Source organism: Harpia harpyja, chromosome 14 (genome assembly GCF_026419915.1).
Source record: "Harpia harpyja isolate bHarHar1 chromosome 14, bHarHar1 primary haplotype, whole genome shotgun sequence".
Classification (NCBI taxonomy): Eukaryota; Metazoa; Chordata; class Aves; order Accipitriformes; family Accipitridae; genus Harpia; species Harpia harpyja.
The window spans coordinates 37,213,292-37,228,280 of NC_068953.1; the positions used below are offsets into that span (position 1 = coordinate 37,213,292).

At 44.1% G+C, this 14,989-nt stretch overlaps 1 protein-coding gene across 3 annotated transcripts in view; it reads left to right on the forward strand.

The window, feature by feature from the left end:
• SIN3A (SIN3 transcription regulator family member A) overlaps positions 1–14,989 on the forward strand; it is a 37,534-nt gene that overhangs the window by 12,552 nt on the left and 9,993 nt on the right. For all 3 annotated transcript variants that reach the window (XM_052807102.1, XM_052807103.1, XM_052807101.1), the window contains exons 4-14: positions 308–414; positions 912–1,194; positions 3,574–3,825; positions 4,361–4,513; positions 4,855–5,013; positions 6,292–6,381; positions 7,825–7,943; positions 10,054–10,264; positions 12,389–12,505; positions 13,238–13,476; positions 14,692–14,875. In XM_052807102.1, the coding sequence (XP_052663062.1) occupies positions 308–414; positions 912–1,194; positions 3,574–3,825; positions 4,361–4,513; positions 4,855–5,013; positions 6,292–6,381; positions 7,825–7,943; positions 10,054–10,264; positions 12,389–12,505; positions 13,238–13,476; positions 14,692–14,875 (1,914 nt within the window). The remainder of the gene's footprint in view (positions 1–307; positions 415–911; positions 1,195–3,573; positions 3,826–4,360; positions 4,514–4,854; positions 5,014–6,291; positions 6,382–7,824; positions 7,944–10,053; positions 10,265–12,388; positions 12,506–13,237; positions 13,477–14,691; positions 14,876–14,989) is intronic.

Consider the following 14,989-nt stretch of genomic DNA (forward strand, 5'->3'; position numbering starts at 1 on the left):
TTCAGTGATGGTAAATTTGGAGTATGTTTTTTTTTTTTCTCTGAGTAATTCTGCTGATCTGTGTTGCTTTTTTTCCTTTTTGGTCTTTTTGGTACAGTTTTATCTTGTGAGCCAGGAGTGGGGAGTGAGTATCTCTTATTCAAATGGTGCTGGTGGTACACTAACCAGGCTCATGATCTTTTGCTCTTTAATTCCCTGCCCAGGCTCAGGGCTAACAGCTGTGTTTTCAAATAATGTGTGTTTTGCGGAACAATGGAGATGAAATAAAATCTTCTCTGCTATTATAACCTGTGTGTTCTGTCTCCAGGTGGAGGATGCGTTGTCTTATCTTGACCAGGTGAAGCTGCAATTTGGTAGCCAGCCGCAGGTCTACAATGACTTCTTGGATATTATGAAGGAATTTAAATCTCAAAGGTAACAAGCTGTGTTTTGCTTCTTCCTTCCAGGTTAGAAAGAGTGTATGTGGGCATGGGAGCACAAAGCAGGAGCTAAATTCTGTCCTTCCATGTGCAGGGTAACACACCTCTAGCAGTAGTGTAAAAGCAGTTGTGTGCTTTCTCTTCTGAAAGTTAAATGCATCCCTTCATTTCTACTAAATCTCTGCTTAGAGTGGGAGTTCACAAGTTCAGCCTTGATAGCTGATTCATCTGGCTGTCTGGTTGTCTGCCCATTAATAATGGTCAGACTTGGGACTAGATCTCATAGATATAAAATGCTGTCTGGGCTAATAAAATAATTCTAATGTCATTCTTAAGTTCAGTAATGTATTTATAGGAATCAGTTTTGCTTCGTTTCATACGTTAGAGATGATAAGGTAAAAATTCTAGCGGAAAATTCTTGTGTGGAGAACTCTGTGTACCACTGAAAGGGTCTTAGAGGATTGTGACATTTTGATCTTATTCCTCCTTCAGTATTGACACTCCAGGAGTGATCAGCCGCGTATCGCAGCTCTTCAAGGGCCACCCAGACTTGATCATGGGTTTCAACACCTTCTTGCCGCCTGGTTACAAGATTGAGGTGCAGACGAATGATATGGTGAATGTGACAACACCAGGGCAAGTTCACCAGATCCCCACTCATGGCTTGCAGCCCCAGCCCCAGCCCCAGCCGCAGCATCAGTCACAGCCTTCAGCGCAATCAACCCCAACACCAGCACAGCCAGCGCCGCAGCCACCACCTGCCAAAATCAGTAAGGTGAGACACTTTGAATGACATACATTGATAACATGGGGATCGTGCTGCCTCCGGCTGAAATTGTTAGGGAGCTAGAGAGCAAAAAAGGAACTTCCACACTGCTTTTTCATGGTATTTGTGAATCTGTATGTTCTGCTGCTGGATTAGTTTCTCCTTGTCAAACTTCAAGGTGCATCCTAGTTTATTTGACAGTAATTCAAATAAGCCACCTCAAGGGTTTGGAAAAGCCTTGTTGCTTTCAGTGGGGAACTGAAAGGTGCTCAGAGCATCTGTTAAAATGTACACACATTATTCAGGGAGTGATCCAGCTAGCAGTCCCAGGAAAAAGATCCCTGAAAAGCATTTGATTTTGCAAGAAGGGCCTCCTAGTTAAAGCACTGGGCACATGTTGAACTGCCTGCTTTTGTGTATATTGTCTCAGAGTAACTGAAGTCCCAAGAACTTTCCCATAAAACAGAGGCCATGGTAAAGGTGTTGGTTTTGTTGTCAAAGTGTGTGTGTGGTTTCAAATGCTTGGGGCAATAGAGCCTTTAGAAGAGCTTGATTAGTTATTTGGTAGATTCTGCATTGCTTGAAGTCTTGTTTTCAGATTGGACATTTTTTGTAAAAGAATCTAGTTCAGCCATCAGCTGGATGGGTGCAGCAGTTATCGGCAAAATCTAAAGTGCAAGAGTGACCATGATGCTGCCTTTAGGTATCGGTTTGTGCACCTGAAACTGAGACCTTTCAATAACAAAGGGAATTTGACTCTTGTTTTAGACGTAATCCAGATGCTACTATCCAACAGATGTATTTTATGTGACTGGAAACAGAATAGGATAATAGGCATTCGAGGAGCTTACTCTAGATAAAATATCATGTATTTTAGCCTCAAAATGTGGAAAGATTTGAGAGCCTTAGGGAGGGAAAGAATCCCCAAAGTTTCAGGGGTTAGTCTCTAAACAGTACAATTAGCTACCAATTGGCTGGAAAAGAAAAAAAAAAAAAGGAATATGCGGTTAGAAAGCAGCAGGATTTAAAATGTTGCAATTAGATGATCTCTAGGCAAACATTGGTGGACTTGCAACCTCCTGTTCAGAAATGGCAAACAAAACATGCTAAAAGATTTGCAAAGCTGAAAACTGCAAAGCTAAGGCGTTCCAGAATTAACTTACCTGTGCCAGATTTCAAGGCTTTTTTCTGAAGAAGTAGTACATGCTCTCAGTGAAGAGGTAGTAGTCTCTTTCTCATCACTGTGGGCTAAGTGGTTTTCTCCCCATCGACCTGCTAAAAGTTGAACTGTTTTTGCTGAAACTTTAAAATGAATCCAAGGGACATGCTAGATAATGAGGTGAGATTTCCTTACCAGACAGGTAAAGTTGTAGGTAGGCAAGGCAGGATCTTGTAATAGGATGCTTCTGGCCATCCTAAGACAGTTATCTACACTGTCAGTCATGAAAACTCTGTGTAATACAAGTTTTGAAGTTTGGAATGTGAGAGGAATGAGTACTTCCATTGCCATTTAAAATTGCCACCTCAAAACTTTTGCTAGTTTATCTGTGGCTGTTAGGTGTCTGTTAGGAGTATTCAAAATAATTACTCTGAGAGCCTTACGTGCCTGCTCTTTGTCTCAATATTGAAAGAAATTCCAGTTTTCCCTTGCTGTTGCCTTTATGCATCCCAGAATTCTTCACTAGGGGCAAAATAACTTGCAGTGTTGGAGCAAGCCATACCTATGCATTTTGGCTCGGTTAAATTTTTCAGATAGTGTGTCTCTCTTGTCAGATTTCAGTCAAAAACAATTAGCAAGGACAATCAACTGTTAATAACAACAGCTTGAGTGGTCCAGGTGTTTTTTCTTCCTGATGAAGTGTAGTCTCTACTGGCCCACTAAATATTGATGTATTTATTTGCTTTGGATAATACTTTTCTTCTGCTTAGCCTACATGTATTTGTGGTTCTGTTGATCTTTAAAACCCAACTCTGACTGTGAAATGGTTCTTCTTAATTTTGACTCTTAACAGCAGTTTCTGCTGAGCCACTAGGAAATGTTGGGTTTATGAAAGATACTGTTAAAATTCTCTAGACCTGCAAAGGCAGTAACTGTTTAGTAGCAGTTTAAAAAGACCGTTCTTTTAAGGAAGTGCAGCAAAAGTCATCCAGGGCTGGCATATGGGAAGAGGTTGTTTGACCGGATGTGGTAGCAGGAGATTTTGTCCACTCGATATATTCCAGCTCAGAGGTATCCCTATTGAATCCGTGTTGTTCCGCTGTTGTCATCAGATACAGTTATATGCTGGGTTGTTTCCTCTGGATATGGTCCGTAAGTGGAATAGAAGTGACTTTATTCCAAATGTAAAGGAATATGCTAATTTCTAACACGGCTTCTTTTCTTCTTAGCCATCACAGTTGCAGGCACATACTCCTGCCAGCCAGCAAACTCCCCCAATTCCACCATATGCATCACCACGCTCGCCACCAGTCCAACCTCATACGCCAGTGACAATCTCTCTGGGAACCACACCATCCCTGCAGAACAATCAGCCTGTTGAGTTTAATCATGCCATCAACTATGTCAACAAGATCAAAAATCGGTTCCAGGGACAGCCAGACATCTACAAAGCCTTCCTGGAGATCCTCCATACATATCAGGTGAGTGTTAACAAGGCAGATTTGAGTATATGTATGGTTATTTCTCTTTCTTTGCCACGGGGAGCTAACTGTCCAAGGCTTGCATTTGGGTCTTCTGCTGGATTAGCATTGGTCAGCAAGCTAAGCAGAATTCTTCCAAATTAGAAGATTATGTAGCAGCATGAGATAATAGATTTCAGTCCGTCGTCTTTGTTTGCAAGTGTCTGAAATGCCTTTTTAAAAATCGTATTTGGCATGTTTTCATGAGCGTGGGGCAGAAAGAGACAACATGGCTGTAGTACTATGTTAGAAGTAAAGAAACCACTTCCTTGGTCAGAGTCCTACTAATCCAGGGCCAGTTGGGCATTTAGTGTATATAAGTATATACATTTAATATGTATAAAAATCATACTATTAATATAGTATGATTCTTTATGTAAGATGCTGAGACCTTTGCTGTTTCATTCTTTGTATCACTGAGGGGTTTTTTTTTTCTTTGCCATGTAAATAGTTTGTGCATCCTTTCTTCTGATGCTTCTCCTCTTTCCTATGACAGAAAGAGCAGCGTAATGCCAAGGAGGCAGGAGGTAACTACACGCCAGCTTTGACGGAGCAGGAGGTGTATGCGCAGGTGGCTCGCCTCTTCAAGAACCAGGAGGATCTGCTCTCGGAGTTCGGGCAGTTCCTGCCTGATGCCAACAGCTCTGTGGTGAGTCGTCTTGGAGATAGGCTGGAACTGAAATACCTAGTGGAAAACTGTTCTGTATGTAGCCAGAGTTCAGAAAAATGTGCTTTTGCTGTTTGTTTCTTGGGTTTTTTTTGGAGTGATCTTTTACTGAGTGCGGGAATGGGGTCAGGGTGATAGACTGTGTTTTCTGGCCATAACTTGTCTTTTAAGTACAATCCCTTTGCCTAAAAGGGTTGTTCTAAGACTGCAATAACTGCAGTAAAATATATTGGTCATCTAGAGCTAGGAGGAGCAGGCATATTTTTTTGCCTGGATGCGTGGAACTCAGCTCTAATGGTCTTATGGGTTTGTCTCTAAATAAGCTGTTAAGTAAGACAACTGCAGAGAAAGTGGAATCGGTAAGAAATGATCACGGTGGCACGGTGAAGAAGCCACAGCTCAACAACAAACAGCAAAGACCCAACCAGAATGGCTGTCAGATCCGACGGCACTCGGGAACTGGAGCAACCCCTCCGGTGAAGGTAAGAGCGTGTGCTGCTCATTCAGCAGCCCTGTTTTTCCCAGGAGGCTGTGGCAGAGCGGGATGCGTTTTACAAGTCTGTGCGATTTTTGTGGCACAGGCTGCAGCTTGAGAACATGGAAACTAATGCTCACCTTTAAAGGAAAACTTTTTGAAGTCCTTGTTTCTAAGCGCAAGGCTTTGTCTCCGATTTTCACAAACTGGTGATGTTATCTGTACCTGAGGGTGGTAATAGTTACTTTACTGGCTTGGGAAAAATAGGGCTTTCCCCAGTTATTAGGATGCTGCAGAATGCGTGGGGGTAGTTTTCTTGGTGAATAAAGCAGTGTTTGGAGATGTGGGGTGTGGAGGCAAAAGTCTCAGTAAAATTGCAAAATAAATTTGTCCAAAATTTGTAGCAATGTTTCTAAGGCACGTGGGAAGATAAGCTGAGGGAAAGATAAAGGTGTGCCCAAAAGCTTTGTTGTTGTAGAACTTGGAGCAGATGCAGTGGAATCATGCTTGCTCATCTTTCCTATGATAAACCTTATAATACAATGATGAATGATTATTCTTGTAGCAAAGTTTGCCCTTTTCAAATGACGCATGTTTTGAGAGTGCAAGGCTGTGGCCAGGTGGCTTAGTGTTTGTGCATTAAGGATAAGTTTGCCTACTTTATTTGAGGGTGGTGTATCTTGCTTTGTGATGAAAAGCATTAGCAGATGTAATTGTATCATTTAAATCCAGTGATTTACTTCCCCTTCTGCCCTTTCTCCTCCTCTTCAGATAAAGGGCAGCAAAATAAAACACAATTTGGAGGCAGCTTTTGGCCTTTCTGAGGATGTAGAGTGTAGTGCTGGTATGGGGAAAATAAAGGATCTTGCAGAGGATTGCAAGAGAGAAAAAGAAATATGATAATTTTAGGGAGGTGTAAGACTTAAAGAACTGGGTGAGTGATAGGAAAAAAACAGATTTATTTTGGTAATTCTGCAAACTAGCTAGAAGAAGGAGATACGCCATAGAGTGACTGTTTCAATCAACTAGTTACAAAAAAAGATGCAACAGTGTATTAAAAATATTTAGAGTTCTCTGCTACTGATTAACCTTTAATAGATGAACCTGTGACACACACTTTCATGGAAGTTTCCTTCCGAAAAAGCCACCTTTCTTTTATTTGAAAGCAAACAGTGGGGTCAGGAAGCTGAAACCCTTGTGTGATAGATAATCAAAATATGGCAACTTGCTCTGCTGAACAGCCTTTTTTTTTTTTTTTCTTGCCTTTCTTTTTTTTTGTTAACAGAAGAAACCGAAGCTGCTTGGTTTAAAAGACCAGTCTTTGGCAGAAGCCAGCAAACATGGTGTGGGGACAGAATCTCTCTTCTTTGAGAAGGTGAGAAGCGAGATTCAGAGAAAGCCGTCTCGCGTCATTGATTTATGTTCTTCGCGTGTATACATCCGGATTTTTATCACAGTGAAGTATGTGATATGTATACCACCCTGATAACATTTGTCAGCTTGACCTCAGATGTATTGTGTGACCTCTAAGTCAGATCCATTGAATTTTTTTAAAAGACTGCTGATCTTTTTTAAGGGGATATTTGTGTCTTTTCCCCAAATATCATTCTTCGGCTTTTCACCCGCTGCTGCTGCAGGTTGTTTGCAGGAATGGGAATTTTTTCCTGTAATGCACACTCCAGATTTTTTTCACCTTTACGAAATCCCCATACAACCGACAATGTGTGTGGCGTGTCTTGCTGTGTTGGCACAGCTTGCTGTACCCATCCACAACGAGCTGCCTGCAGTGTGGGAGCTCAGTTTACAAAGCGGCTGATTCATGTCGACGTTGTTTTTTTTTTTTTTTTCCCTGAGAGCTGAATGTAATTAATTGCACAGTTGTTACCTGTTGCTGGTTTACCACACAGAACAAATGAAGGATATGTGGGATGTTTCCAAGTGGTACCTTAGTGTCTTCCTTAAGATGTCCATACATTTCCTTAGGGCTCAGAGGGGAGTATATAGTGGATGTAAACAAGCCTTTTAAGTAATATTCATGTGTCGATGAAAGTCTTGGTTACTCCCTGATGATGTGGTGCATTTTGCAGCATGCTGTAGACCAGCTAATAGTAACTGGGAGCCAATCTATTGCTCGGAGGATGTGTAGGTGTTAACATGAGTAAACCTAGAAATCCCTGCTGTAGAGTTATAACCGTAATGACGAATGTCTTAATGATGATAGATCTCAGTCTGAAGCGTAGATGCTAACTGTTCTCGTGGGAAAGGTAATGGTGTTGGGATGAACCGTTCGGTTTCCTCGTACTGTGAAGATAAGGGTTACAGAAGCTGGCTTATCTGTGATAACCCAAGCTGTAACGCAGGCAGAGGCTGGAGCGGTATTACCCAGGGCACAGGTCTCTTACCCCTGCTCCCTACTTGCAATATCCTCTGGTGTTTAAAGGCAACCTGGGTGAGTTTGTGATGCTGCAGTTACGACTGACGTTGTCCATGATTCCAGCATTTCGTAATCCAGCCGTTAGGGGGTTCTTTAAGGGATTTAATTCTTTACTTGCAACTTCTTTCTTCAGAGGAATGCACTGGGTGCTGATGTTGCAGGGCATACCCAGCACAGAGATGGCTCACATCAGTATCTGTTCTTCTGGCCTGGTGTATGGGGCAAGTTACCCTCCATTCAACTCACTTAAAAGATTTGCGTTCTCATTCCACGTGTAATCTCTGTGCATCAGTGGGAAGCGCAGTGTTGAATCCAGGTCTCCTGAACAGTGATGGCATACGCAGCCTGACAGTGACTGTTTTCCTCTTTTCTTCTCTCTGTAAGGTCCGCAAAGCTCTGCGTAGCACAGAAGCATATGAAAACTTCCTTCGCTGCCTGGTTATTTTCAACCAGGAGGTGATCTCCCGGGCTGAGCTCGTGCAGCTCGTTTCTCCATTCCTGGGGTAAGTGGAGCCCATTTCCTTAAGTGAAGTGAGAAGTTTAATCCGCTTGGTCTGTTTCCATTACAAAGCCAGAAAAGAAACGCTGACCTTTGTGGTTGTTCAGGGGAATGCATCTCATGTGGTTGCATGGCACGGAGGAGGAGGAACGGCGCCCTGGGAGCTGGGCGGTGGTTTCTTGGGCCACAAAGTACATCTGAGATGGAGTACCCCTGCGCTGCCCACTTCCTCCGCTGTTGGTTGACTTTTATCTGGATAGCCTGCCACTGCTTAATTGTCTGTCCACTGAACGGTTGCACAAGTTGCTTCTGTGGCAGTGCATTCTCTGATCTCCTGTTCCCTCCAGCTCGGCCTGAGTGTCACGAATGTACGTGGTAAGGTGCCACATGTTGCTGTATGGGCGGGAAGATACTGGCAGTTCTTGGAAGCCCTTCAGTGGCTAATACTGTGCAGATGCCACGTGCTTTAGGCTTTCAGACTTCCTTTATTGGAGCAGGACAGTAAGGGCCCTGCATCAGTTTTCTTTCCAACTTCATGCTCTTCTGCACTACCCTTTTCTATTCCTTACTCAAGAGGAGGTGAGAGAGGGATTCCTAGCTGTGTCTTGGCTGGCAGGCAGGCAGCATTCAAGAACAGTGCCAGTACTGCTTGTTTTGTTTCTTCCTTTTTCAGAAGAGCAAACAGAATTATTTAGCAGCTTGTTATTGCAGTCTCTTGCTCTGGAATCATGGATTATTTCATCTGAGAAAAGATTGACTGTCTAATTACATAGGAAATGTCCCCTAAAAAAAGAGTCCTGATATAAACTCACTAAAATTTCCAAAAAGCAAAAAGCAGCTGAATTCTGTCATGAAGCCAAAAATGATAAGCAATACTATAGTTTAAATAGGAATTATGACTTCCATAATTGACAGTAGTGTACAGAAGAACTCTGTATTAATCAGCTAAAACTAACCGATACCCTCTCATCAACTTTGGGCGGCAAGATTAATGGTCCTTCTTCCTGCGAATTGAGTTCCTGGTTCCAAGGGAGAAGGCAATAGCAGGGTAAATTGGGTTCAGGACCCCATTACACTAGCTACTGTGCAAAGAAACTGCCCCAAGGAGCTTCCGCTCTCTCTGTAGCTCCACTGGAATTAGTCAGGCATCAGCAGGTTGCTACCTTTAGCTAGGAAGGGTGAAGTATTTGACAAAAAATTCTGGATTTTCTCCCATGTACTGTCTGTGCTCCTAGCTGTAAGGGTGAATATCTGTATTGGGAAAGGTATAATACAGTTTTCTTACTCTGGAGTTGGACATTATCTTCTGTCATGTAATGAAAAAGCAATAAATGAGCAGTGATTCAATTAGCCTCAGTAACAGGTTCAATTCCTCATATTGCTGGAGCTTTGCATGAGATAAGATGAGTTGAACAGATGCAGTATTTTAGACTAATAAATTCTTCAGAAAACTTTTCTCTACAAGCAGGTGAACTTAGGCCTTGCAGGCAAAGGCTTCTCCATAATTTGTGCTGGTCTATGTAGTCTGGGGAGGCAGCACTGGTCAAAGTGATTGCTCAGCACTGAAATATTTTGCCATGTAGTTACAGAATCGCTTTTCAGTTTCTTCTTGCTGCTTTTGGAAAGGAAGGGTCTGCTTTAAGGTTAAGAACGTTGGCAAACAACTAGGGATCTGGCCTGGGTTCACCCGCTGGGACAGTTTGGGAGACCCAGATGTGACCCTGCAATGAGCACTGCCCCTGCAGTGAAAACTTTGGCTGCTCTTCCTTGCTTGTCACTTGTCTCGCAGGGACTGTACCCATGAGGCATGTGGAGGATATATTGGTGCTTGTCTGTGTATCCCTGGCAATATGAGGGGGTAATCCTAGAGCACCTTAGTTGCACTGAGAGAGCAATCCACCACCTGATCAACAAACAGGTACTCGCTTCCCATTTGATCAGGCTCTGTGGAAGTGGGATTGAGCAGAGAGGGTCCTCTCTCACCAGACTAATAATTCAGAGGGTCGTCTTCGACGTAGTCTGTCTGTAGCAATCAATTGTAGCCTCAGCATCACAGCTCAGTGCTGTTTGATTTCTACTTAGCTAGTTTTTCACTTCTTTCATTTGATTTTTAGGAAATTCCCAGAATTGTTCACTTGGTTTAAAAACTTTCTGGGGTATAAAGAGTCTGTTCACATGGAGACGTATCCGAAGGAACGGGCTACCGAGGGGATTGCCATGGAGATAGACTATGCCTCCTGTAAAAGACTGGGCTCCAGCTACCGAGCCTTACCCAAGAGCTACCAGCAACCCAAGTGCACAGGGCGGACTCCACTGTGTAAAGAGGTAAGATGCTCTCGGATGGGAATTGTGTGACAGAGGAAGGCTATTCCCGGCCTTCTCGGAGGGATGGAGCAAGGACAAGCAGAACAGAAGAACAGGATGGGGAATTTATTTTGTATCTGAGTTATGCTGAAAAGTTTCCCAGGGATGTCAGGGCACGTCTGCTCTCATGCAGTAGAGTTGTGCTGCTGCCTGCGCCCCAGAACTGGGGCTGGGCATGGAGCTGGGGCCAGGCAGCTGCCTGGTTAGCACTGATCCAGCACTGAGCCGTGCTGCTCCTGCACCCAGGCATGTGCGGGCGTACCATCCTGGCTTGGGATCATCATGGTACGTGTCGGAGCCCGAGGTGAGCACACCCCGAGGTGTTCCTAGTGGCAAGTGAGTACTTGGCACTCCTGTAAACGTTTGGATTGTGTCCAGAAGCTATGGCACAGGGTGAGGCGTTGGTCTAGGAATGGGTTATGCTGGAAGCTGGCTGGGAGTTGCGATACCCACGTGGCTTTGATGGTTGGCGTCAGCTCTTCTCCAGCTGTGCTTGTGAAAGGGTTGCGTGAACCGTTGGGGAGCAGCTGGAAAAAAACCCCACCAAATAGTTGTGATGTTTAACTACTTAAATAAAATGTAGGGGCACTAGGTATGTATGATGTTTTACGTAGTATAACCTGTGAAAAGAACATTAAGATTACAAACTTAAACATTCTTAAGTAGGAAATGACAGAACTAGTTTTCTGTATGGTCATAATGTGATCTCAGGGATCTTTTACAAGGTAGTATGTAATTCAAGATTATTGCTACCTTTTTACCCAAATTCCCACTTAGTCTGCTTTCAGAGTTGTCTCTAGTCCAACTCTAAAAGGAAATCACATTTTCTGTACAGATTCTCCCACATATCCCTCAAATGCTTCTTTCTTTCTACCTGAAATGCTAAGAAGACCTCTTGTCTTGAGAAATGGTGTGTTGCTTTGGGAAATTGGCTCCCTGCAGGGAGCCAGCCTTCTTGGTCAAGAGTCAAAGCTGGTCTCCCAACAAAGTCCTGCAGGATCAGAGGTACTCACTGAGTCCTTTAATGTGTTGTAGTGACCTTTTGATCAAAGTGGGAATGGTACTGGCTGATCCTGTTCCTTCAGTGGTGTTGAAGGTAATGTTTTGGAGGTGAGTGAGCAGGACTCTTGCTGAAGGCCAGTTAATAAACATGCTGCTTAAGAGCACTCACTGGAGGAGGGGAGAGCCCCAGAAATCCCTTCCCTGGGTGACTGCAGTCAGCAGTGGCATCTACACAAATAGTGAGGAGAGTGCTGTTTGGAAACATCACGGTTTTTGTGTCCTTACGCTCCTTGAGAGATGAGGAGGACAAATGTGGGTGACCAATTCATGCAGTTAGTGGTGGTGATAGGTGTTCAGCTGAAGTGGTGGCAAGATAGTGAAAACAACCTGGGCAAGAGACAATTGTAAGTTGTTTGGTTTTTTTTTTTATCTATGTCCTGACATGTCTCTCAAAAGTGTCTTTTGTGATGCAGTTACAAACTTCTTTTCCTGTGAGAATCTAATGACTCAGTTGTTCAGGCTTCAGGTTTATGAAAACTGGGCCTGACTTTCAAGACTGCCTGCCAAAACCCTTGTTTCTTTGCCTTTGGCCTCTTTGAGGTTTTTTTGAATGTTCTGTTCGTGTTTTGGAGGTGGTGAAAGCTGCAGGTGCTCAGCTGCTTTGTCAGGAAAGGTGTTGCTGGGGTATGGATTTATATTGCCAATTAGCCTTATTTGGAGGTGGAAACCATGTACTTTCTAACAGTCATGTCTGACATGATGACCACCCAGTGTTGTCGTCGGTGAATTGCACACATGATGAACCACATGGTTGCAGCTGACCAATCCAAAGTAATGGAAAAGCTCCTTTCACCTTTCTTTTTTCTCTTCCCTTGCAAGTTTTTTCTCACAGATCCAGCTAATGAGTTTTTCAGATTGCCTGGATGTTATGGTTCTGGCTGTCAGGGGTTGCCTCCTGAATGCTGGGCTTTGGAAGGGGTGCACAATTTTTTCGACTGAGCAGAAGACTGGGCTCAGAGCTGGACGAGTGTGACCGCCTCGAAGACTGACCGTGACTCTTGTCTCCCCTTGTCTCCTTCAAAGGTTTTGAATGACACCTGGGTCTCCTTCCCATCCTGGTCTGAAGACTCCACATTCGTGAGCTCCAAGAAGACGCAATACGAAGAGCACATCTACAGGTGCGAGGATGAGCGTTTTGAGGTAAATTGTTTTTCCTTGATTCATGTCTCGGAAAGCTTGGGGTTCTGTGAACAGTTAATGATCTTGATATAGTTATACCTTTAATGCTATTGCTTAGAATCTGTTTTGTGTGTGTGCGTGTGCGTGCGCGTCACCTGTTTTTTGCGTAAAAGCTTGTGTTCTCTTAATGCAAGAAGCAGCAGCTGCATAACCACCTCTCACTCCCAGCCACCCCCCTCCCCCTCACTTTTTTTGCAGAGCTCTTTGTTCATGCCACTCCAGATGAAATTGTTCAATGGCCAGCGTATAATCAATGCATCTTTTCTGTTCTTACTGCCCACGTAGCACACGAGAACATGCATTCCCCTGCAATAATCTGAAAAGTGATATGTTCAGGATGTTAAATGATTGACATCTTGACTTGAAATGGAAGTTAGCTTGGCAATTACCTGAATACGCTCAGATTCAGCACGTCCTTTTGTAGAGTCACTGTCAATTGTGTTCTATTCCCAGGTGGAAAATGTAATTTCTGAACAGTGTCTTTCCGGTAGCCTTTAAATTCTTATGCAGTATTATCTAGGTAGCAGATAAAATATAATTGGATTATTTTAGAGCAGCCGAACATGGAAACCACTGCTCAAGAACACCTTGTTAAACATGCATGGCTTCTTGTTTCATGTCAGTTAAATGTTAGCCTCTGTGAAGTATCATGTTTTATCTATTCAACGATGGCTAATGCACTGTTCGCTTCAGCTGGATGTTGTCTTGGAGACCAACCTGGCAACGATCCGCGTCCTTGAGGCAATCCAAAAGAAACTCTCGCGCTTGTCTGCCGAGGAGCAGGCCAAATTCCGCCTGGACAACACTCTGGGTGGCACTTCAGAGGTGATCCACCGCAAGGCTCTCCAGAGGATATATGCTGACAAAGCAGCTGACATCATTGATGGACTTCGGAAGAACCCATCCGTGGCTGTTCCCATTGTACTGAAAAGGTATTGACTGCTCTAGCACCCTGCCCCAGGGGCTCTACCAAAGGCTAATGCACCATACGTGATCCAGATTTATGTAAAAGTAGCTAATTTCTGTCCCTAAAGGGTATGACCTCCACAAGGCTGTAAATTAAGAAGTGCATTTTATGTTCTGGTCAGTTGCTGTATTTCATAATAATCATCTTGAAAGAGGGAATTACCCTTCTGAAACAAAAACTTACAGCTCAGCTGGAGGGATGTAGAGGTTTTGATGTCTCCTCTTAAAACTTGTTTATTCCCTGGTGTCAGCATTGTGTGTAAGATGAGGAAAGTGTCTACTGTGTGGATTGTTCCAGGGCTAAATTTAATCCCTTTCCAAGTCCTGCGGCTGTACGTCACTGTGGGCTGAGGTTGTGGTGGCTGTGCTACCCTCAGATTCCCGGTCTGTTTCTGTTGTCAGCCTCCCCTTTCTCGGTCAAGAAAAGGGAGTGGATGCTGCAACTCCTTGGGGAAGCTCGAGGAAGTGTGTAAGCAGGAGATATTCTTCCCCAGCCACTTCTCATCTCTGTGGTACTGTTGGCCCTGTGTCTCAGGGCTCTGACAGCTAGGGTAACAGCCTTGCCCAGCATACCAGCAAGGTCACAGTTTCCCCAGCCTGCTGTAAGGACACTCTTCCTGCGAGCTGGGTCTTGAGCTGCATCGGGGCTGCTTTGCTTGAGATACTGAGTCAAGGTTCAGGAGTCCATTCCCAGGAAGCTCAGGTGTCCATGCTGCAAGGCGATGACTTTGTTCATCATCCAAACTAAGCTACCGCTGTTCAGCAGCTGGAGCTATGTGACTTTCTGGGGAGTTCTGAGAGAGCTGGGCCAGCTCTTGTGGCTCTACCATCCTTTCAGCCCCTCTGCCTGCTGTGGACAGTGGGGCTAGAGGGACACTAAGCTCTCTAGCTGTTCTGGCATGCTGTGGGGGGAAGCACAAGCCTGAAGGCTTGTTCAAAGCTCAGCTGCTTTGTTCCTGAGTGGTGTTACTTAGACATGAAAGAAGCCCAGAGGGATTTCTTCAGAAGAGCATGTGCAGGGTGCTCCTCCTGTAAAGCTCCATTCTGCGGGACGGCTTTCATTTATGTCCATTTCATAAGGAGTTCAGCTCTTCTCAACACTGGCCAGGAACCATGGGCCTAGGTTTTCCTTATACGCTCAGAGTAGACCTCTTAGCTCACCCTTGTTTTCTTGATCCAAGGTTGAAGATGAAAGAGGAGGAGTGGCGAGAAGCCCAGAGAGGATTTAATAAAGTCTGGCGAGAGCAGAATGAGAAGTATTACCTGAAATCCTTGGACCACCAGGGCATCAACTTCAAGCAGAATGATACCAAGGTCCTGAGGTCAAAGAGTCTCCTCAATGAGATTGAAAGCATCTATGATGAGGTAAGATGGTCACCAATAGTTTCCTTCCCTCAAGCTTACATAGTTTGCAAGTGCAGTTTTGGTTCCTGTTCCTCACTGCTCAAGGAGAGAGAAAATCTGCGCTACTGGCAGAGC